This window comes from Pelophylax lessonae (assembly GCF_965119305.1).
Source record: "Pelophylax lessonae genome assembly, chromosome: 13".
Taxonomy (NCBI): domain Eukaryota; kingdom Metazoa; phylum Chordata; class Amphibia; order Anura; family Ranidae; genus Pelophylax; species Pelophylax lessonae.
Genome location: NC_138780.1, coordinates 23,003,010 through 23,025,301, shown reverse-complemented (window position 1 = coordinate 23,025,301; position 22,292 = coordinate 23,003,010). Strand labels below are relative to the sequence as shown.

General features: G+C 48.7%; 1 protein-coding gene across 3 annotated transcripts in view; it reads left to right on the top strand.

Moving 5' to 3' along the window:
• OTUD7B (OTU deubiquitinase 7B) overlaps positions 1–22,292 on the top strand; it is a 136,051-nt gene that overhangs the window by 56,229 nt on the left and 57,530 nt on the right. Inside the window, exon 1 of one of the 3 annotated variants that reach the window (XM_082242556.1) lies at positions 14,164–14,250. The exons of 1 other annotated variant lie outside the window; for it this stretch is intronic. In XM_082242556.1, coding sequence (XP_082098682.1) covers positions 14,199–14,250 — 52 coding nt within the window. In that variant the 5' untranslated portion in view covers positions 14,164–14,198. Of the gene's footprint in view, positions 1–14,163; positions 14,255–22,292 lie in introns of those variants that run through there. One more of the 3 variants, XM_082242558.1, reaches the window with a different exon arrangement.

Genomic DNA, 22,292 nt, shown 5'->3' with positions numbered 1-22,292 from the left:
TATATCTGTGTGTCGGGAATGCATGCAAAATCGTGTGCTTTCCCGACATGCAGCATGAAACGCCTTTAATTGTCTTTCGCATCTGCAAAGGCACTTTTTTGTGTGCCAAACCGCATAGTGCTACAGCTTGGTGTGGCCGTTTTTATTTTTTTGGAAAAGTCTCAGATTTGGTTTGTTTTTTATGCATAGGGTTGGCCCGTTTAAAATAAAAGGGCTGCCCCACATGCAACATGTGAGTGCCAAAGGAGGAGGCAGGATCTTGAGCTGCTAAAGCACACACAAAAGGTGGCATAATAGCAAGAATAACCCCTTCCCACTTCCAGCAGCCCCTCTAGAAGGTCTGAGAGGGGGGGCGGACTTCCCAATTACGTAATCACTGTGATTGACTGTCCCAGTGGTCCCATGATTAGGAGCTCATCCAGGAGACCGGGAGCTATCTGTGACAGCCCCAAAGGCTGCATGTGGGCATTAAGGTCCATCCTCCCTGCAGCTTCACACATGCTTTACATGGTCTCTTTAAGAGATGATGATGGAATCATTGCAAGTAATTTTAGATTTTGAGAGATACTGCTTAAAGAAGAACTCCCTCCCCCCTTTATCTAGTTTGCTGGATTGTCTGCAAAAAAATAAAAATTTGCATGCCCAACAAATCTAGTGTTTGGTGTGAGCCGCTGCTACACCTTGGCCATCAGGGGGATGACTGTTTCTTCCTGGCTCCTGCAGTTTGCCCTTGATTACACTGCACGTGTGCACTGCTAGGGAGGTGGCCCGGAGCATGCTCAGTGCGAGGGAGGGAGGTGGCCCGGGGCGTGCACATCGCTAGGGAGGGAGGTGGCCCCCGGAGCACAAGGGGCGCTAGGGAGGGAGGTGGCCCCGGAGCACAAGGGGCGCTAGGGAGGGAGGTGGCCCCGGAGCACAAGGGGCGCTAGGGAGGGAGGTGGCCCCGGAGCACAAGGGGCGCTAGGGAGGGAGGTGGCCCCGGAGCACAAGGGGCGCTAGGGAGGGAGGTGGCCCCGGAGCACAAGGGGCGCTAGGGAGGGAGGTGGCCCCGGAGCACAAGGGGCGCTAGGGAGGGAGGTGGCCCCGGAGCACATGGGGCGCTAGGGAGGGAGGTGGCCCCGGAGCACAAGGGGCGCTAGGGAGGGAGGTGGCCCCGGAGCACAAGGGGCGCTAGGGAGGGAGGTGGCCCCGGAGCACAAGGGGCGCTAGGGAGGGAGGTGGCACCGGGGCGCTAGGGAGGGAGGTGGCCCCGGAGCACAAGGGGCGCTAGGGAGGGAGGTGGCTCCGGAGCACATGGGGCGCTAGGGAGGGAGGTGGCCCCGGAGCACATGGGGCGCTAGGGATGGAGGTGGCCCCGGAGCACATGGGGCGCTAGGGAGGGAGGTGGCCCGTTGCATGAGCAGTGCAGTGATGTGAAGGAAGCCTCCTAGGATGTGTGATGTCCATGGACTTGGATTTACTTTTATAAAAGGTCTAGCAATTTGCAATACTGAAAGAAAGTTTGTAGGTTATTCAGCTGTTTCGGAATGATTGCACTTCACCCACCTATGTGTCTGACTTGTCATATTCCCAGCCGCCTGCAGGCAAATGTCACCCGGCCGTCAGCTTGTCCCCAGAATCTTCTTGCCAGCAGCAAGACGTCTGTGCAGACATTACAGCACCGTAGGGGATTCTGCTAAGCGTTTTCTCTTTGCATTTTGCTTTCGTAAGGAAATCCATTCAGCGAAAAAACAAGGAATCAGGATATTTCTCAGAATGCAGATAAGGAGAATGTATTTATATTCTTAATCTCAAAGTAAGACGATTGTGTATTTTCTGTACGTTCCATTATCGGGTAGTTTTTGTAAAGTGTATCTAAACATAACAAATATGTAATACTTTGCAACCTACAAGTCCTAAGATATGGTGGCTGCATTCGTTTTCTTTCTTCGGTGTTTTTTTTTTTCTTTCACTTGGGGAAGGAGGGGGGGGGGAGCGGGTTGATCTGGTCTTCTCCGATCCTCCCTTTCTTCCACTGTTCCCAATCTGTTTCCTGATAAGACAGAGCCTTGGGGGGTAGAGGGGGGGGGGGGATGCTACACATGCTCACTTTTGTGTGTTGATTTTTTTGTTTTTTTCTTGGGAGGGTACATGTGACCAGCACAAGGCCAATCAGCACTGTCCATTCCTTTACTGTCCCCAATCCATATGCTGATAGAACAGAGCCTTGGGGGCAATGTGCACATGCAGATATTGGCGTGTATTGCTAGAGTGAGTTTTCTTCTTTTCCTTTTTTTCTTTCTTTTCTTCTTTTTTGATTTATTTAATCAGTACAGTATTCGTCCGAAAACAAAATCGGAAGAGCGCGCATGCTCGGAGACGAAAGAATACATTACATCACTTCCGAAGTTGTATTCTGTCGTACGAGAATTCCTGTAACTTTAGTATCCCCCTTCATTTTTTTGATATGGGACTAGCATGTATTAAATAAAAATGGACGCTCATTCGTTCGATATTCTCATTGTGTGTATGAGGCTTAAGACTTTATACATTGAATTCCATGGCAGCTAAGCAATGAGACTCCCATTGTTGTGACACTTGGGGGGGGGGGGGGGGGGGCAGGTCTTGTTGGAGACGCGCAGCGTGTGCCTAGTACAATAGCAGTTGTAATAAGAAAGAGATACCCGGCGGTGGTTGGTTTGTGCGGGATGGTGGGCGTGGCCTGAGCCCTTGTAAACACTAGTTGTAAGTGGTAGGAGGAAGTCCAGCCTGCAGCCTCAGCACTGTCCTCCACAATATTCTATTTCATGTCGGAGACCCTGAGCATTGTTTGGTGAGAGGGAGGCATCCAGCAGCTGAATGTTGCCAGCGTGACTGAGTGTGGGCTGTGCAAATAGACCTTTTGTCTCCCTCCTTAAAGTAAAAGGCTCATGTATTGCCGATGAGCACATTGAGTCACCGCGAAGGGGGCACCTGTCATGAAAAAGGTTGCAGACTAGCTCCTGATAATAATCATCGTAGTGCTCATCCCCGGCTTTAGTTCTGAGTCACTGATCCCAAGGAGGCGTGCAAGCATAGTCCGAACTCGTGATCTGTATTTCTGTTTGGGTTAGTAGGCAACCAGGCGGCTGACATTTTCAGTAACAGTGGCCCCCATATTTGCCCTTATAGTGGAATTCCAGCCCCTAACTGGCTAAGCTCAAAACTGCTCCTATTTCATTTACCCTGTGAAGCAGGGATCCTCAAACTTCGGCCCTCCAACTGTTGTGGAACTACAGATCCCATGAGGCATTGTAAAACTCTGACATGCACAGACATGACTAGGCATGATGAGAATTGTAGTTCCTGAACAACTGGAGGGCCATAGTTTGAAGACCCCTGCTGTAAAGGATAGAGGTTTATATTTACCTATTCTCAGGGTGCTCCAGTCCAGTCACATGATCAGGTCCCATTGCCCACTTCAGGGGGCGAGGAGGGACCGTTGACAATGGATGTTCCATAGTAAGCCTATGGGTGACATTGCCGCCCAGCTATTGTCGGCGCTCTCTCCTCTCCTGAAGCTGACCTGACTGAATCGCTCTGAGAATAGGAAAGTATATGCATCTTCCTTCTACAGGGTAGTTAGTATAGGAATTAGTGGGGTGGTGAGGGTAGCTTTTGGCTTAGTTAGAGCCTGGAATTCTACTTTTAACAGCTTGCCTAGTGGGCCAACTCTGACACTTCACAGACATGTAAAAATATACATTTTATTTTGCTAGAAAATTACTTGGTACCCTCAAACATAATAAATTATATATATATATATATATATATATATATATATATATATATTACACTGCTCAAAAAAAATTTAAGGAACGCTTTGAAAACACATCAGATCTCAATGGGGAAAAATCTCATGCTGGATATCTACTGATATGGAATGGGTAATGTGTTAGGATCTATACTGGTATGGACTGGGTAATGTGTTAGGATCTATACTGATATGGACTGGGCAATGTGTTAGGCTCTATAATGGTATGGACTGGGTAATGTGTTAGGCTCTATAATGGTATGGACTGGGTAATGTGTTAGGTTCTATAATGGTATGGACTGGGTAATGTGTTAGGATCTATACTGGAATGGACTGGGTAATGTGTTAGGATCTATACTGGTATGGACTGGGTAATGTGTTAGGATCTATACTGGTATGGACTGGGTAATGTGTTAGGATCTATACTGATATGGACTGGGCAATGTGTTAGGCTCTATAATGGTATGGACTGGGTAATGTGTTAGGTTCTATAATGGTATGGACTGGGTAATGTGTTAGGATCTATACTGGAATGGACTGGGTAATGTGTTAGGATCTATACTGGTATGGACTGGGTAATGTGTTAGGATCTATACTGGTATGGACTGGGTAATGTGTTAGGATCTATACTGATATGGACTGGGTAATGTGTTAGGATCTATACTGATATGGACTGGGTAATGTGTTAGGAAGGAAAGGATGCCACATTGTTTGAATTCAGCCCTCTTGTAGGGTGATCATTTTCATTTCCATCAAAGACACCCCGAAAACCAAAGTGGAAAAATTATGCAGCAGGTTAGTCCATTTTTCTGAAATTTCATTGCAGCAACTCAAAATGGTTCTCAGTAGTTTGTATGGCCCTCACGTTCTTGTATGCATGCCTGACAAGGTTGGGGCATGCTCCTAATGAGCCGAATGGTGTCCTGGGTATTTCCTCCCAGATCTGGACCAGGGCATCACTGAGCTCCTGAACAGACTGAGGCGCAACCTGGGGGCGGCAGATGGACAAAAACGTAAATGTCCCAGAGGTGTTCTATTGGTTTTGTGTCAGGCGAGCATGGGGGCCATTCAGTTCCTTCATCCTCCAGGAACTGGCTGCATTCTCTCGCCACATGAGGCCGGGCAATGTCATGCACCAGGAGGAACCCAGGACCCACTGCACCAGAGTAGGGTCTGACAATGGGTCCAAGGATTTCATCCCCATACCCAATGACAGTCAGGGTGCCATTGTCTAACCTGTAGGGGTCGGTGCATCCCTCCATGGATATGCCTCCCCAGACCATCACTTACCCACCACCAAACCAGTTATGCCGAACGATGTTACAGGCAGCATAACGTTCTCTACGGCTTCTCCAGACCCTTTCACGTCTGTCACATGTGCTCAGGGTGAACCTGTTCTCATTTGTGAAAAGCACAGGGTGCCAGTGGTGGACCTGCCTATTCTGGCGTTCAATGGCAAATGCCAGTTGAGCTCCGCAGTTCTGGGCAGTGAGCAATGAGCATAGGGCCCACTAGAGGATGTCGGGCCCTCAGGCCACCATCATGAAGTCGGTTTCTGATTGTTTAGTCAGACGTTCACACCAGTGGTCTGCTGGAGGTCAATTTGTAGGGCTCTGGCCTACAAAACAGTCAAAAAGATGAGCAGGGAAGAAACATGTCGGTTGCCTCCACCTGTAAAACCATTCCTGTTTTGGAGGTTGTCTCTCTAGTGCACCTGTTGGTAATTTCATTAACACCAAAGCAGCTGAAACTGATTAACAACTTCCTGTGCCACTTAACTGACCAGATCAATATCCCTGGAGTTTAATTGACTTGATGCTATACTCTGATTTAAATAGTGTTCCTTTCATTTTTTTTGAGCTATGCGTGTGTGTGTGTGTGTGTGTAATAATATATATATATAGTGTATATTTTTTTTATGTGTGTGTGTGTATATATATATATATCATTTTATTTATTCAGCAGAGGCCCTATAGCAATGCTGGCGAACCTTGGCACCCCGTATGTTTGCAATTTTTTATGTTGCATGGTTTTTGCGCATCGGTTTTTAATTTATGACACTTAAATAGCTTAAATAAATGTAGTCGCCGCCCCTCTCATAGTCTTCACCTATGAGAGGGGCGGCGACTGTCGGAGGACTCAGAGAAAGGAATTTTACGGTAAGATTTTACAAAAATTCCGTTATTGTACAAAAGAACAATATATTACCCAATGTTTAGGTAAACTATAAAAAATGTGTCGAGTAGATGGATACCTAACATGTCACGCTTTAAAATTGCGTATGCCTGTGGAATGGCGCCGAACTATGGTACCTAACCACCTCCTAACTGCGCCATAGCTAAAAGGCGGCTACAGTGCGGCTCTGTTGTTCTGGGAGGGCTTCAATGGACTTCCTCCCAAAACCGTGCCCCTTGTGCACCCCCTGGGGCACGCTCTGTGATCGCTTTGTCCTTCGGACACAGCTGATCACTGATTGTGGTAAAGGGCCAATCACAATGGCCCTTTACAACGTGATCAACTGCGTCCGGGGGCCCTCGATCGCTGTGCGTCTAAACTGGGCGACATCATATGACATTGTCCAAGAACAAGAGCCGCACCACCACCATTTTACTATACGGCGGGCGGGTGGTTAAATTAATATGAATTTATTGTCTTTTAGCACAAGAAAAGCTCAAGAAAAATGTATCTCTTTTAAATTCTATGTATGTCTTCACACTGGTCCATTGTGCGTCTGTTGTGGTGTTCAAAATCCTGCTTGCTGCATTTTTTGGGCCGTTAAAGAAAAAAAATTGCACCAAAAACGCACCTTCCTTGTAGAAATTTTGGCGTCGTCATCTGCACCATATTTGGCCGATATGCTTCGGCTGCTGAAGTTTCGGTGCATCTCCAACCTGGACCAAGTAAACAAAACATGGACTTCGCTCTCTATGTACTTGTGTTTTGGGCCTTGCCTCAAAGTTTTGGATCCAGAGGATCGACATAGGACAGCCAGGAAATTAGTGTTACCAACACATGGTCATCGGTGGCCACCAGCAGTTCAGGGATATATATATATATATATATATACACAATTATCATTTATTTTTTTCCCCTGCAAAGCCGGAGTTTTCCTTTAAGGACCGGAGGGAAGCAGGCCGCAGCGGCCGTCTCGATGTTGTTTTGTGAAAAGCGGCACCTGTAGGAGTCAGAACAATGTCCCCTTCTGAGCGGCGAGGCGGGGCCACCAAACGCTTTTGTGAAAATTGCAAACAAAAGGAAACCAGAGCCCCGTCTTCACCCAGGCCGAACGTGAACGAGAGAGCGGAGAGAGGGTTTATTTTTATCTCTGTTTTCATGTGACCGGCGCGCTTTCTCCAAGTGTGTGCATTCTCCTCTGTAGCAGAAGCAGCCCATGATTGGGTCTGATAATCGTCATTGTATCCTCTGCGTGTGTCTGCTACGCCGTGTTTATTATTCTGCCCTTAGACTGAACAAACTAGCACCTTGACCCCCCCCCCCCCCATGTCTCGCCTGTCCCCAAGCCTCAGAGGACTCTCTGATCACATGACCTGTGGACATGGATCTGGTCCTGTCACATTTTGTGCGCTCGACTGGTGCAGAGCCAGGATTGGCTAGAGATCTCCTGGAAGGTAAGATGAGGAGCCTAAGCCTTACCTGTGGCGCATTTTTTCGTTCTTTTATGTTAAAGTAGTAGTAAAGCCTCAACTTTTATAACCGAGACACAGCGGTATAGGTAATTTTAATACAGGAGAATAAACGATTCCATCACTTACATGGCCCAGGCTTCATTTTTGTGTTGCCATCTGCATCTTTCAGGTTGTGCGGCTTCCCTGAACTTCCTGAGTGCCGCAGCATTCCTAAAATTTGACTGACTTGGGGACGTGACTATGCGTGTACGCAATACTGGGTCCCCACATTGGGGAAATTTTGTGAATGCGGTGTCAAGCATGTGCGCTAGCCCAAAGCATGATGGGACATGTAGTGGCATCACACACAAGGTTATGCCCCCTGCTCATTCATTTTCTTGGAGGAAGAGCAGTGGAGGCTCCTCTGGGGAAGTTCTCTTGGATTGCCTGTGCAGGTTAGTGCAGGCAGCATTATCACATTGCCATGCAGTCAGATCCCAGGAACGTGCATTAAAAACTGGCTTCATAGGACCCTGTAGGTCCGGTTACCACAAGGAGGTCCAGTCACTAAAATTTTCTTCCTGCTGATGTCTGAATCTCAAATCTGTGCTATGACCTAATCACAGCCAGTGAGCCAATGAGAAGAGAGGGGGTGGGGCTGGGACGATGCTCTGTGTGAGAGTGAACACGCAATGGCTCAGGAGCGCTTCTGCTTTGGTGCCCCCACAGCAACCTGCTTGCTCTGGGGCCACTCTGCAGGAAGGGAGGGGCCAGGAGCGCCAGCGGGGGGCCCAAGAAGAGGAGGATCGGGGCTGCTCTGTGCAAATCCATTACACATAGCAGGTAAGTATAATATGTTTTGTTATTTAACCACTTAACCTCTTCCTGTCAGCGCTATAGCCAAAAGACGGCTACAGTGTGGACCTTTAGTTATCAGGAGGGCGTCCATGTACGTCCTCCCGTGCATGAGCTGCGTGCGTGGCTTGCTCTGTGATCAGTGAGTCCATGAGACTTGACTGATCACAGATCAGAGTATGGGGCCGGTCCCTTACCACATGATCAGCGGTCAGCCAATGACAGCTGATAATGTGATGTAAACAGCACCCGGCGATTAGCTTTTTTTTTTTCTCCTCACACTGTCAGTGTGAGGAGAAAAAAAGCTGATCGCTGCTGCTGTCAGAGAAACATTGGTCCCGAAGAGGAGAGGGGCATCTGTACCTACCAGTGCCCACTAGTGTCGCCTGCCAGTGCCACCTATCAGTGCCCCATCATGAGTGCTGCCCATAAGTGTCACCTACTAGTGCCCATTGGTGCCGCCTATCAGTGCAGCCTATCGGGGGCCCATCAGTGCCGCCTCATCAGCGCACATCAATGAAGGAGAAAAATTACCGGTTTGCTAAATTTTATAACAAACTATAAAAACTGGTATTTTTTATTTATTTTTTCAATTTTTCTGTCTTTTTTTTTTTTTTTTTTGTTTGTTCAGCAAAAAATAACCCCAGTAGTGATTAAATACCACCAAAAGAAAGCTCTATTTGAAAAAAAATTCTAATTTAATTTGGGTACAGGGTTGCATGATCGTGCAATTGTCATTCAAAGTGTGACAGCGCTAAAAGCTGAGAAATTTCGGTGCATCACTAACTGCAATGGGATTGTGTACTACACATGCCTAAGAGCCGGTTCACATTAGCGCGACTTGTCAGCCTGACAAGTCACGCTCCCTCGCGGTCCATTACAGGACCCGTTCTAATAGGAGCGACACAAGTCGGGGCGACCTCGGAGCGACTTGCATAGACTTCCATTATGTGAAGTCCCTGCAAGTCGCTCCGAAGTCGTGGTGCAATGTAATGCACAAGTCGCCCCCGAAGTAGTAAGGAGTCGTGTAGCGCTAATGTGAAACGGCTCTTAACTTGCCTGTGGGGCCGTGACACAGCCGTGAGCCATGCAGTTGCAGCACGGTATTTATTTTTTGTACAAAAAATCATTTCAATATAATTATATAAAAAAATATCTTTATTAAATTTCGTAAAGCATACAAAAAGACATTACAAAAATATAATACTAATAAATACAAATAAGAGAAAACTGGATTAGACTACCAAGGGGGGGTCTATAACCCTGGAACGGTGTAGAGCAAAGCAAAAATAAACATAGAGATTATACCTGCCGCTCTGCCACCCTCTGAAATGTGATTCATCACGGATCAGGGGGTCACTTTTCAGTAAGCGGTGAAGAGCTCTTAATATACACCTTGGTGGAATTGGTATTGGCTCCCTGAAAATACACAGCCACTGGATGAAAGAGAAAATTGTGCTTCATATTATGTTTTCTGTACGTTTTGTGATCTTTTGGAACCAATAAATGGTGTGTTGTGAACTTTACACTTTGAACTGGAAATGCGACGTGCGAAGATGGGGAGCGGTGTGAATCGTTTTCATTCAAATCTCTTTGTGTTGCTGGTAACGGCGCTGATCGCAGACATCTCAGATCTGCCTTCTGTGTGGTAGATGGACTACTGCAGTTTGCAGAGATTTGTCTTAAAATACTCCTGCTGTGCGTCGGAGCGGGGGGGACGGACGACGACGACGACTCAGTTTTACATATTTCCCGAAGGCGCAGATTCTGTACATACTGGAAATTCTAGAACCTAAACTTTGTGGTGTCCTTTGTGAGCTTAAAGCTGAACTCCAGGCAAACAAATTTATGAGAACAGCTTTACCTGTCAAAGGATTTGTAGTTTTATCCATCCAGTGTTGAAATCTATACAGCTCTGCCACACAGCACAGACCGGCCTGGTAGGGCAGGAGACCGGATTTGTCCACTACTGCAGTTCAGTAACACCTTCAGGTCCTCTCCCTTCCCCGAAAACTGTGACTGGACAGTGACAAGAGGAGCAGAAAATTGATAAGCTTGTCTCAGTCACTTTGCACTCTCCTCTCAGTATGCACCGCGCAAAACGGATTGGCTCCTTGTGCTGATTCTCACTCTTCCCAGTCTGAGCTTTGCTGTGCAGAGACTAATACAAAGCAAGCCACGTTTTAGAGCAGGAATATGCAAACTGTGGCCCTCCAGCTGTTGCAAAACTACAACTCCCATCATGCTTTTGCCTCTGGGTGTCATGCTTTTGGCTGTCAGTCTTGCTATGCATCATGAGACTTGTAGTTCTGCAACATCTGGAGGGCCACAGTTTGCATCCCTGTTTTAGAGGATAAGTTTACCTTTTCAGAAAAAAATAATATATGTGCCTTGCAGGTCTCCTGCAGATCTTTCAGTGTATCTGCTTCCTCGTACCTCATTGTGACGCGGCCAGGTGGGCGGAGCCCCACATGGCCACGTTTTTTCTAACATTTTGACAGGTAGCGGGAGAAGAACCCCCGCTAGCGGGCATCCAGGAGGTGTGGGGGCCAGTACATTCATAACGTGTTACATGCCGAATATGGGTGTAACATGTTAGGAAAGGTGAACTTATCCTTTAAGGCAGTGGTCCTCAACCCTGGCCTACAGGGCCCACTAACAGGCCAGATTTGCAAGATAACTGAAATACATCCCAGGTGATATAATTTGCTGCTCAGTGATTGCAGTACTCTAGTCTGCATCTCCCCAAGGTAATACTTAAAATCTGGCCTGTTAGTGGGCCCTGAGGACCGGAGTTGAGGACCACTGCTTTAAGGAACCTTAAATTCCATACCCATTTCCGCCTGGCCTATAGACAGATGACACGCCCATATGACGTCCTCCCTGGAATGCGCCTCTTGCACTGCTCTGTGGCGCGATCTGTCCACATCTGATCCTGAGCCTCTGATTGGAAGAGCTGAAACCCAATGAGTGAATGGGGTGAGGCAGGGAGGGTCAGGCTGGGGAGATGATGCTGGATGTCCTCCAGCCAGCTCTGTGGGGAGCTCTTAATGTGCATGGTGCAGAAGCTCTCAGTGTGCGGTGAGATTGCAGTAAGCCATTTCAGTCCAGGACTGGAGCCTGCACAACTGTACAAGACAGAAGGTAAAGCCGGAGTTCACCTTTAATATCTGTGAAAAGCTCAGTTCAGAGGGAACCCGTAATGATGGACGTTTGGATCTGCCATCCATAATGCCATTGTGACTCGCCAATCACTACCTAGTGTGTTGATGCCCAGGGACCTGCATGCAGTTGCAAGTGCAGACTTTACTGGCTGCATGCTTTTTCAGCTCTGTGACTCGCCAGGGGAGATTTAAATCTGGTGCAGCTGTGCATGGTAGCCAATCAGCTTCTAACTTCAGCTTGTTCAATTAAAGTGGTCATAAACCCAAAAAATCAAAACTAAACATTCCATCTCACTCATAAAATCAGGAGAACTCCCCTGTCCGCAGTCTTGCCGGGAAAGGAGCAGCCTGTCATCTGTAATCCTCCGCGGTTTTCTACAGTGAAAAAAAATCCGACACATAAAAAAAAAAAGTCGCCACGCCCCCTCTCCTGTGACTGACCGACTGAAACGGGTAACACACAAAGCACATTCACACAGATCCCTCCTCTGGCTCCCCCAGCAGTAGAGGTTCTACACCTTGAGGACTCAGGTGGTGCCTTCCTAGAGGTCTGATTGGTCAGGTTTCATGAGGGGGCATGGCCACAGGAACACCCGCCATGCACGCTACTATGCAGCAATAGGGAGGTTTGTGGGGTGTGTACTGCTGGGAGGGGAATCTGGTGACATCAGAACTCCGCCTCTTGAGCTCCGGGCTGTCGACACGCCCGCAGATCCGGAGATATTCAGCCTGTTGTAACAGGAATACACATTGAAACAATGCCTTACAAATAATGTGATTTGCATGACTATTGTACAAACTTTACACAGATGTTAGTCTTTCATACTTATGGCTCGTGGGGTTTACAGCCGCTTTAGGCTTTGTCAATAAAACCACTGTGCATGCTCCGAAAACGCGTTGCGGGCTTGTGACGTCAGAGGAGCGACGCTGCCCTCCATTGTGCGTCCCAGCCCTCGCTCCATGCTGGGGGTTCAACACATTCCATCACCGGCCGGATCCAGTGTTGCAGAGATGGCACCAGCGAGGGCATCACTGCCCTTACTCCTCTAGACGTCCCTCTTGGGCATTTCATCACCTTTTATATGCTCCACCTCACAAACTTCAATGTGAGTTTTAGGTTTATTGCCATTAAAATTGAATATACAGTCTACACTCAGAGGCGCCTTTCTTTGCTTGTTTTAATAAAACCTGGAAGCTGATTGGTTTCTTTGCAGAGCTACATCAGATTTTGGCGCACTCCAGCTTTAGTAAATAACCCCAATGTGTAGATAAAGGGATTGTAAAGTCTCATTGTTTTTTATTTCCTATTAAAATAACAAACCTGTTACACTTAGAGCCGATTCGCATATGAGCGATCGGATTTGCCGGGGCGACCTCACAGGTCGCGGTGCGCAGCTCGCACCGCGACCTCGGAGCGGCCGGCACGGACTTCATAACATTGAAGTCTATGCAGGTCGCTCCGGGTCGCCCCAAAGAAGCTCCGGACCCTTTTTCTAAGTCGGAGTGACTTGTGTCGCTCCTATTAGAACGGGTCCACAGCTTCTCTATGGCAGGCGACCTGTCAGGTGACCAGGTCGCCTGACAGGTCGCCCCAGTGTGAACGGGGTCGTAGAGCCGGTTCACACTGAGGCGATCCGACTTGCGCACCTGTGTGCACCGCGACTTCGGCGCGACTTGCAGGGACTTCACATAATAGAAGTCAAAGCAGGTCGCCTCCAGGTCGCCCCAAAGTAGTACAGGATCCTTTTTCTAAGTCGGAGCGACTTGTGTCGCTCCTATTAGAACGGGTCCTGTGCTAATCAATGGCGAGTGACCGAGCGCGACTTGTTAGGCTGACAAGTTGCCTGACAAATGAATGGAATGACTGAATTCCCCAGTCTGAATGGGGAATTACCTGCTCTGTGTAGTGGATTTGCACAGAGCAGCCCAGATCCTCCTCTTTTCGGGTCCCTCTTTGGCTCTGCTGGCCCCTCCCTCCTGTTCAGTGCCCCCACAGCAAGCAGCTTGCGATGGGGGTATCTGAGCCGGGTCACAGCTCCCGGTGTCCATTTAGACCCCCCCCCCCCCCCTCTCTCCTTAATGGCTAGCTGACTCTGACAGCAGCGGCAGCCAATGGTGTGTCTCAGCCAATCAGGAGGGAGAATCTCGGATGCCTGAGACACTTGTGGATGAAGAGGGACCTCAGGTAAGTAGTAGGGGGGGCAAGGGGGGCTGCTGCATTTTTTTTTATCCTAATGCCTAGAATGTATTAAGTTTAAAAAAAAAAAAACCTTCTGACTTTACAACTCCTTTTAAGTAGTTAAGCGTGGATCAGGGCGACTGCCCCAGAGCTTGCAGAATTGGCAGCTGGCATAGTCTACTCTGGGGTATTTCCTTTCAATCGTCTGAGTGTTCCATCCTCTACATTGTATACAGGCGGTGCTGTGGGCAGCTTAGTCCTGGCTCTGGAGTGGGCCCAGGGGCCTTCTCTCTGCATGCCAGGCACCTGGGGCAGGCCAGAGTGCTCTGCGAAGGGGGCCGCTCTATCTTCCCCGGGGAGGAATGTCAGGCCACACCTTCAGCGAGCGCCTGATAACAGAGGAAAGTTGTGTTGTAAACACAAAGACTCATTGTGAGGAAGAGGAAACCTTTCAGATTACACGGGACGCTCATCGCTCCAAGATTCTGCAAACTTGTTTGTCACTTTCTGTCCTTTTTGCATGCCGGCCAGGAACGGATCGTCCTCATAAAGAAATGAACGGGCGATTGACTGCAGAATAATACGGGCCTTTGTCACCAGTGATGGGCCCGCTGTCCGTGTACACAACGGGGTTTGCACCGCCTGCCAATCACAGTAGGTAGTCACTGCTATTTCTTCCTCATTCAAGTTCAAGGGTATGTAAAGCCAATTTGTTTTGCTGTGGAAAGAATGGAGAAATCCTCCTCCCCGTCAGGTGTTGGTTGCTGCGGAAGTTTCTTCCTTTATTTGTGCAAAGTGATTGTTGTCTCCGTTACAGAAAGCGATGAGAAATCCAAAATTTTTTGGTGACATGTGAACAAGGAGGTAAGAGGAAATCTTCCAATGGGGACACCCATTGCAGTGACAACTGTCCTACAGGGGGCTTCCCTTTGTTTTGGAGAGATTTCCTCCTAATTCCTGTCGTGTCTCTGGGAGAGGAAGTGAAAGGAAGTCTCCCTGATGGGTCACAGACAGCAAAAACAACCTAAATGTTAAAGTGCCGCAACGGCTAAGGCTATAGTCACACCTTGTGCATGTTGGGAACACACACTTTCCTGACACACACAAGCAGATTCGCACTTTGGCATTAAAGTGTTTCTAGAGGCTGCGGGTTTTTAACCTTAAAGTAGTTGTAAACCCCGGACATGAAATATAAACAAAGCATATTACCGCAGGGGTCTTCAAACTATGGCCCTCCAGTTGTTCAGGAACTACAATTCCCATCATGCCTAGTCATGCCTGTGAATGTCAGAGTTTTACAATGCCTCATGGGATGTGTAGTTCCTCAGCTGAAGGGCCGTAGTTTGAGGAAACCCTGTGTTCTTGTCTCTATCCTGCGCAAGAAGTTTAATTTCTGTCTGCTGCCTCCTTCCGCTTATCAGCATGAGTAACTTCTGACAGGTATTCCTGACACCAAGAGATAAATGGTGACGGGGGAGGGAGCTCCAGCAGATTGACAGCCTCAGCTTTGGTGCTGTGTTAAGAAGGGTGTGTCCCTTCCCTCCAATCAGCTCTCAGAGCTCTCCTCACTGTGCAGGGTGTAATTTCAGCTCTCTGCCCCCCTTTTTTTCTGAACTCTCAGACAAGCTTCTTCAATTTTGGACTTTGAACAGATGTAGAGAAGAGAAAACTGCAGATAAACTGGTTCAACTTATGTAGAAGGATTTGTTGTATCTCCTGAGGATAGTCCCTTCACCAGGTAGATGTAAGGGTTTACAACTACCTTAATGCATTTTCTGCAGCTCCCGTCCCCCTTTTCCCTCTCCCGTCCCCCTTTTCCCTCTCCCGTCCCCCTTTTCCCTCTCCCGTCCCCCTTTTCCCTCTCCCGTCCCCCTTTTCCCTCTCCCGTCCCCCTTTTCCCTCTCCCGTCCCCCTTTTCCCTCTCCCGTCCCCCTTTTCCCTCTCCCGTCCCCCTTTTCCCTCTCCCGTCCCCCTTTTCCCTCTCCCGTCCCCCTTTTCCCTCTCCCGTCCCCCTTTTCCCTCTCCCGTCCCCCTTTTCCCTCTCCCGTCCCCCTTTTCCCTCTCCCGTCCCCCTTTTCCCTCTCCCGTCCCCCTTTTCCCTCTCCCGTCCCCCTTTTCCCTCTCCCGTCCCCCTTTTCCCTCTCCCGTCCCCCTTTTCCCTCTCCAGTCCCCCTTTTCCCTCTCCAGTCCCCCTTTTCCCTCTCCAGTCCCCCTTTTCCCTCTCCAGTCCCCCTTTTCCCTTTTCCCTCTCACGTCCCCCTTTTCCCTTTTCCCCTCTCACGCCCCCCTTTTCCCCTCTCACGCCCCCCTTTTCCCCTCTCACGCCCCCCTTTTCCCCTCTCACGCCCCCCTTTTCCCCTCTCACGCCCCCCTTTTCCCCTCTCACGCCCCCCTTTTCCCCTCTCACGCCCCCCTTTTCTCCTCTCCCGTCCCCCTTTTCTCCTCTCCCGTCCCCCTTTTCTCCTCTCCCGTCCCCCTTTTCTCCTCTCCCGTCCCCCTTTTCTCCTCTCCCGTCCCCCTTTTCTCCTCTCCCGTCCCCCTTTTCTCCTCTCCCTCTCACGTCCCCCTTTTCTCCTCTCCCTCTCACGTCCCCCTTTTCTCCTCTCCCTCTCACGTCCCCCTTTTCTCCTCTCCCTCTCACGTCCCCCTTTTCTCCTCTCCCTCTCACGTCCCCCTTTTCTCCTCTCCCTCTCACGTCCCCCTTTTCTCCTCTCACGTCCCCCTTTTCTCCTCTCACGTCCCCCTTTTCTCCTCTCACGTCCCCCTTTTCTCCTCTCACGTCCCCCTTTTCTCCTCTCACGTCCCCCTTTTCTCCTCTCACGTCCCCCTTTTCTCCTCTCCCGTCCCCCTTTTCCCCTCTCCCGTCCCCCTTTTCCCCTCTCCCGTCCCCCTTTTCCCCTCTCCCTCTCCCGTCCCCCTTTTCTCCTCTCCCTCTCCCGTCCCCCTTTTCTCCTCTCCCTCTCCCGTCCCCCTTTTCTCCTCTCCCTCTCCCGTCCCCCTTTTCTCCTCTCCCTCTCCCGTCCCCCTTTTCTCCTCTCCCTCTCCCGTCCCCCTTTTCTCCTCTCCCTCTCACGCCCCCCTTTTCTCCTCTCCCTCTCACGCCCCCCTTTTCTCCTCTCACGCCCCCCTTTTCCCCTCTCACGCCCCCCTTTTCCCCTCTCACGCCCCCCTTTTCCCCTCTCACGCCCCCCTTTTCCCCTCTCACGCCCCCTTTTTCCCCTCTCACGTCCCCCTTTTTCCCCTCTCACGTCCTCCTTTTTCCCCTCTCACGTCCCCCTTTTCTCCTCTCCCTCTCACGTCCCCCTTTTCTCCTCTCCCTCTCACGTCCCCCTTTTCTCCTCTCCCTCTCACGTCCCCCTTTTCTCCTCTCCCTCTCACGTCCCCCTTTTCTCCTCTCCCTCTCACGTCCCCCTTTTCTCCTCTCCCTCTCACGTCCCCCTTTTCTCCTCTCACGTCCCCCTTTTCTCCTCTCACGTCCCCCTTTTCTCCTCTCCCGTCCCCCTTTTCTCCTCTCACGTCCCCCTTTTCCCCTCTCACGTCCCCCTTTTCCCCTCTCACGTCCCCCTTTTCCCCTCTCACGTCCCCCTTTTCCCCTCTCACGTCCCCCTTTTCCCCTCTCACGTCCCCCTTTTCCCTCTCCCTCTCACGTCCCCCTCTCCCTCCCCAGACCAGTGAAGAGGCTGTGGGGGGTGCTTACAGTTCAGGGTCTCCAGGGGCAAGTACAGTGCGAACCTGGGGTCAGGTGTTGGGTCACCTTTTTACAGTTTTTCTGTAAAGGTGAACTAACACTTTAAAGAAAGTTTATCATTGCTGGCCTCCTCTTGGAAATACTGATTTCCTGGCTGTTTCTAGTGAGTTAGTGAATCATAACAAGCATGCAGCAAGTGGAGGTAGAATTTCCCGCCCCCTCCTGCCCCTAGAATTCCCAGCCCCTGTACATTTTCTGGCTCTGCTTTTGAAGCTGTTAGATTTGCATGACAGGTAGGTAGGTAGTATTTTCTCAGGGAGATCTCGGTTGCAGCAGCCGCCTTGCTTGTCTCGGGTCCAGATAACTTTTTGGCTTTGGATAGAGAAGATTTAAAACCCTGTCCAGTTTTTATTGCTGGCTCTATCCCAACTGGAAGAGATTCTCACACTTCCTCGGTGGTCAGTGGGACGGTGAAGTGGGGGCAGAGAGTGCAAAAGAAAAAAAAAAAATACGTTTTTAGGAGAGAAGACAGAAGGGTTTGTACCTTTTTTGTCAGGATTTTATTATTTTTAGTATATAGTACCGTACTTATGGCAGCAGATAGCTTTACTCCAGCATTTTCTTACACATATGTAAATAGTGTTCAAACCACACATGTGAAGTATCGCCGCGATCGTTGGAGTGAGAGCAATCATTCTAGCCCCTGACCTCCTCTGTAACTCCTAAATCGTAACCTGTAAAAAAATTGAAAGGGTTGCCTATGAAGATTTCTTAAGTACCAAAAATTGTCAGCATTTCGCAAGCGTGCGCAGTTTTGAAGCATGACATGTTGGTTATCAATTTACTCGGCGTAACATTATCTTTGACATTATCGAAAAAAATTGGGCTAACTTTACTGTTTTCTTATTTTTTTATTCAAAAAAGTGTATTTTTTTCCCCCCAAAAAATTGCGTTTGTAAGACCGCTGCGCAAATACCGTGCGACATTAAGCACAGTAAACCCCCGCTCCATCGCGGTTCAGTTTTTGCGGTCCCGGTATATTGCGTTTTTTTTTCTGTAATGTTATTTTACTATATAAATCATTAAAAATTAAATATTTTTGTCTTTTCCATAGCTCTTGTTCTGTCTCTCAGTATCTTTGTGTTTTTTTTTATCTTTTATGTGTTTAAATCAGTTTCTATTGTTTTAAGAGTGTTTAAAGACCTTTAAAATTCTTTTAAGACTCGGTTCACACTGGGGCGGCACGACTCTGTACTACTTCGGGGGTGATTTGTGCATTCCCATGCACCACGACTTTGGAGCGACTTGCAAGGACTTCACATAATGGAAGTCTATGCAAGTCGCTCCGAGGTCGGCCCTGAAGTAGTACAGGACCCTTTTTCTAAGTCGGAGCGACTTGCAAGGACTTCATATAATGGAAGTCTATGCAAGTCGCTCCGAGGTCACCCTGAAGTAGTACAGGACCCTTTTTCTAAGTCGGAGCGACTTGCAAGGACTTCATATAATGGAAGTCTATGCAAGTCGCTCCGAGGTCACCCTGAAGTAGTACAGGACCCTTTTTCTAAGTCGGAGCGACTTGCAAGGACTTCATATAATGGAAGTCTATGCAAGTCGCTCCGAGGTCACCCTGAAGTAGTACAGGACCCTTTTTCTAAGTCGGAGCGACTTGCAAGGACTTCACATAATGGAAGTCTATGCAAGTCGCTCCGAGGTCAGCCCTGAAGTAGTACAGGACCCTTTTTCTAAGTCGGAGCGACTTGCAAGGACTTCACATAATGGAAGTCTATGCAAGTCGCTCCGAGGTCGCCCCGAAGTAGTACAGGACCCTTTTTCTAAGTCGGAGCGACTTGTGTCACTCCTATTAGAACGGGTCCTGTAGCGGTCAATGGACCGCGAGGGAGCGCGACTTGTCAGGCTGACAAGTCGCGCTGGTGTGACTGGAGTCTAAAAGTACAGTGACAGTAAAAAAAAAAAAACATGCCTACAGTGTATTTTATTAGGGTTTTTCGATTTTGCAGATTTTCACTTTTCGCGGGTGGGTCTGGAACGTAACCCCCGTGATAGAGGGGGGTTTACTGTATTGCAATGATCTCCATTTTATTCTCTAGGGTCTCTGCTAAAACTCTGTTCCCCGAGACCAGAAATGTATTTCAAGGGTTCCTCTGTGTTGAAAAGGTTGGGAAAGGCTGCTATAGAATGTATGGAGGAACCTGTTGAATGTTTCCTAGGGTGAATCCATGGATCTGCTGGCTTTAGAGGAGTACAGAAGCGTTCTCCTTTATTCTGCATTCCAGAGCGGACCGATAGCGCCGAACTCCCGCCACATCCTCGGATCTGGCACTGGTTGAGGAATGAAGAAAATGACACTGGATGTCGGCATGAGGCGTACAAGCCGTGTAATTAACAGCATATGCTTCTGGGATCGCAAGTGTTTGGGTTTTTGCGTGGGGTGGAGCGGCAGGGAGAGAGCTGTGCGTTTTTGGCAGCGATCTTTCTGTAAACATGTTTGTCTTTACTGCTGGAAGCGTGGAATCTCACTGTCAGTGGGAGTTTTTTTTATATATGTATATCAGTGTGTGTGATCGGCTTAATGCTAACCTCTGGGCAGACAGCTAAACACACAATTTGCATATATATTTATGCATGTGGCTTTTCCTGTCCATCCAGTCCTGAGTTTTACATAGCTCTGGCAGACAGTGCAGGCTGCCCGGTGACCTGACTTTCTTTTTTCTGCTACAGTTATCTTCAGCTTGGTCACCTCTCCGCTCCCAGCTTGTGTTCAGACAAGGCACATTCGCACTAGCGGCATGGATTGCCACTCCTCTGTAAACCGACCCACGCTTAGATCGCTGTTCAGAGGCATTGGACAGGCGGTGAGGGAGTGATATCTCATCTCCCTCCTGTTTTTAACCCTCTACATGGCAAAACTTAACCCTCTACATGGCAAAACTTAACCCTCTACATGGCAAAACGTAACCCTCTACATGCCAAAACTTAACCCTCTACATGCCAAAACTGCATGCAGCGACCCCCTATTGCTTAAAAGTTACGTTTAAGGGTTAGTAGTGCCCATCAAATGCGACAGGGGGTAATAATTCCTGCAAAGCCTCGCGCCTGTGCCATGTGTACACCCCTGCTGCTGCCTTTTTAGGAGAGCAGTTGGGGGGGGCTCAACCATGGGGTTTTACCCCCCCCTCCAACTATAACAAGCTCTCAGGGAATGTTCACACCAGCTGCATGCTAAAACCATCTTTAAGGCCCCTTTCACACTTATGCGACGCAATTTTACCGCGATATTGCGACGCAGTTTTGACGCGATTTTGAAAGCAATGGCAAGGCTATATGCCTCAAAACGCATTAAAATTGTGGCAAAGTAGTGCAGGAACTACTTTGAAGTCGGTACGACTTCAAAACGCACTGATATGAATGGGGCTCATTGAAAATAATGGAAAACGACTTGTCATGCGATTTTGCGGTCCTAAATCGCGGGACAAGTCGCACTAGTGTGAATGGGGCCTTAGTGCACAGCTTGTGTCCACTCTCCAGCAGACGTGATGAGCGCTGCCTTGCATTTTACAACCTAAGGCAATGTTTACTTTTTTATATGAATGGTACAAAGTTTACACTCCATTCAGGTCTCCGCACTGTGGTGCAGTGACATCCATTGTGCTGCTGAAAATTGCAGCATGTCTACGTTTTTTCCCACATCACACCAATGTAGTGGTAAGAACGGGACATTGGGGGAGATTTACTAAAACTGGAGAGTGCAAACCCTTTTGCTGGTATAGCTAGGTATACCATTAAAATGAAGTACCTATACCAGTGATGGTGAACCTTGGCACCCCAGATGTTTTGAAACTAAGTTTCCCATGATGCTCATGTACTCTGCAGTGTAGTTGAGCATCATGGGAAATGTAGTTCCAAAACATCTGGGGAGCCAAGATTCGCCATCACTGCCCTATACTGTTTAAAATCCACTGTCTCACCCTGCTTTGTGTAACTTTTAGGCACTGCCGCTTTGGCTTCAATTTGTTAGTGGCTTTAAATCTGCTAGTACATCTAACACATCCCCCCCCCCCCCCCCCCAGACTGACAATGCTGCTGTCCAAAGGTGCCCTCTGTGCTCCTTCATCCAGAGTGTGTTGGTGGGGTGGGGTGGGGGCGGGGGTGTGAAAAACAGGAGGTGTGTTAGTGTTACTAAACCCCCAACAGAAAAATCAGTCTGTATATGCAGTATATCAGGGATCTTCAAACTATGGCCCTCCAGTTGTTCAGAAACTACAGTTCCCATCATGCCTAGTCATGTCTGTGAATGTCAGAGTTTTACAATGCCTCATGGGAGGTGTAGTTCTACAACAGCTGAGGGCCGTAGTTTGAGGTTCCCTGCGACTAAAACATACTTGTTATATTCACTGTGGAACCTAAGGGGTTAATCCTCTTCCTTCTCCTTTCCTCCTCCCGTCTCCTTTCTTCTTCCGTCTCCTTTCCTCTACCTCCTCCTTTCCTCTACCTCCTCCTTTCCTCTACCGTCTCCTTTCCTCTACCGTCTCCTTTCCTCTACCGTCTCCTTTCCTCTACCGTCTCCTTTCCTCTACCGTCTCCTTTCCTCTACCGTCTCCTTTCCTCTACCTCCTCCTTTCCTCTACCTCCTCCTTTCCTCTACCGTCTCCTTTCCTCTACCGTCTCCTTTCCTCTACCGTCTCCTTTCCTCTACCTCCTCCTTTCCTCTACCTCCTCCTTTCCTCTACCTCCTCCTTTCCTCTACCTCCTCCTTTCCTCTAACTCCTCCTGTCCATTTTTTATTCTTCTTAGGGGTTAATCCTGCACATTGTGTAAAAAGGCTGTTTGATCCTGTCTTTGCTTACCCCCCCCCCCCTTTACTGTCCCAATCCATCTGCTGATAGAACAGAGCCTTAGGGGGAATTCTGCACATGCTCAGTTCGGTGTGTATTTCTAGAGTTTTTTTTTTTTGGGAGGGTGCATGTGATCAGCACAGAGCTTATCAGCA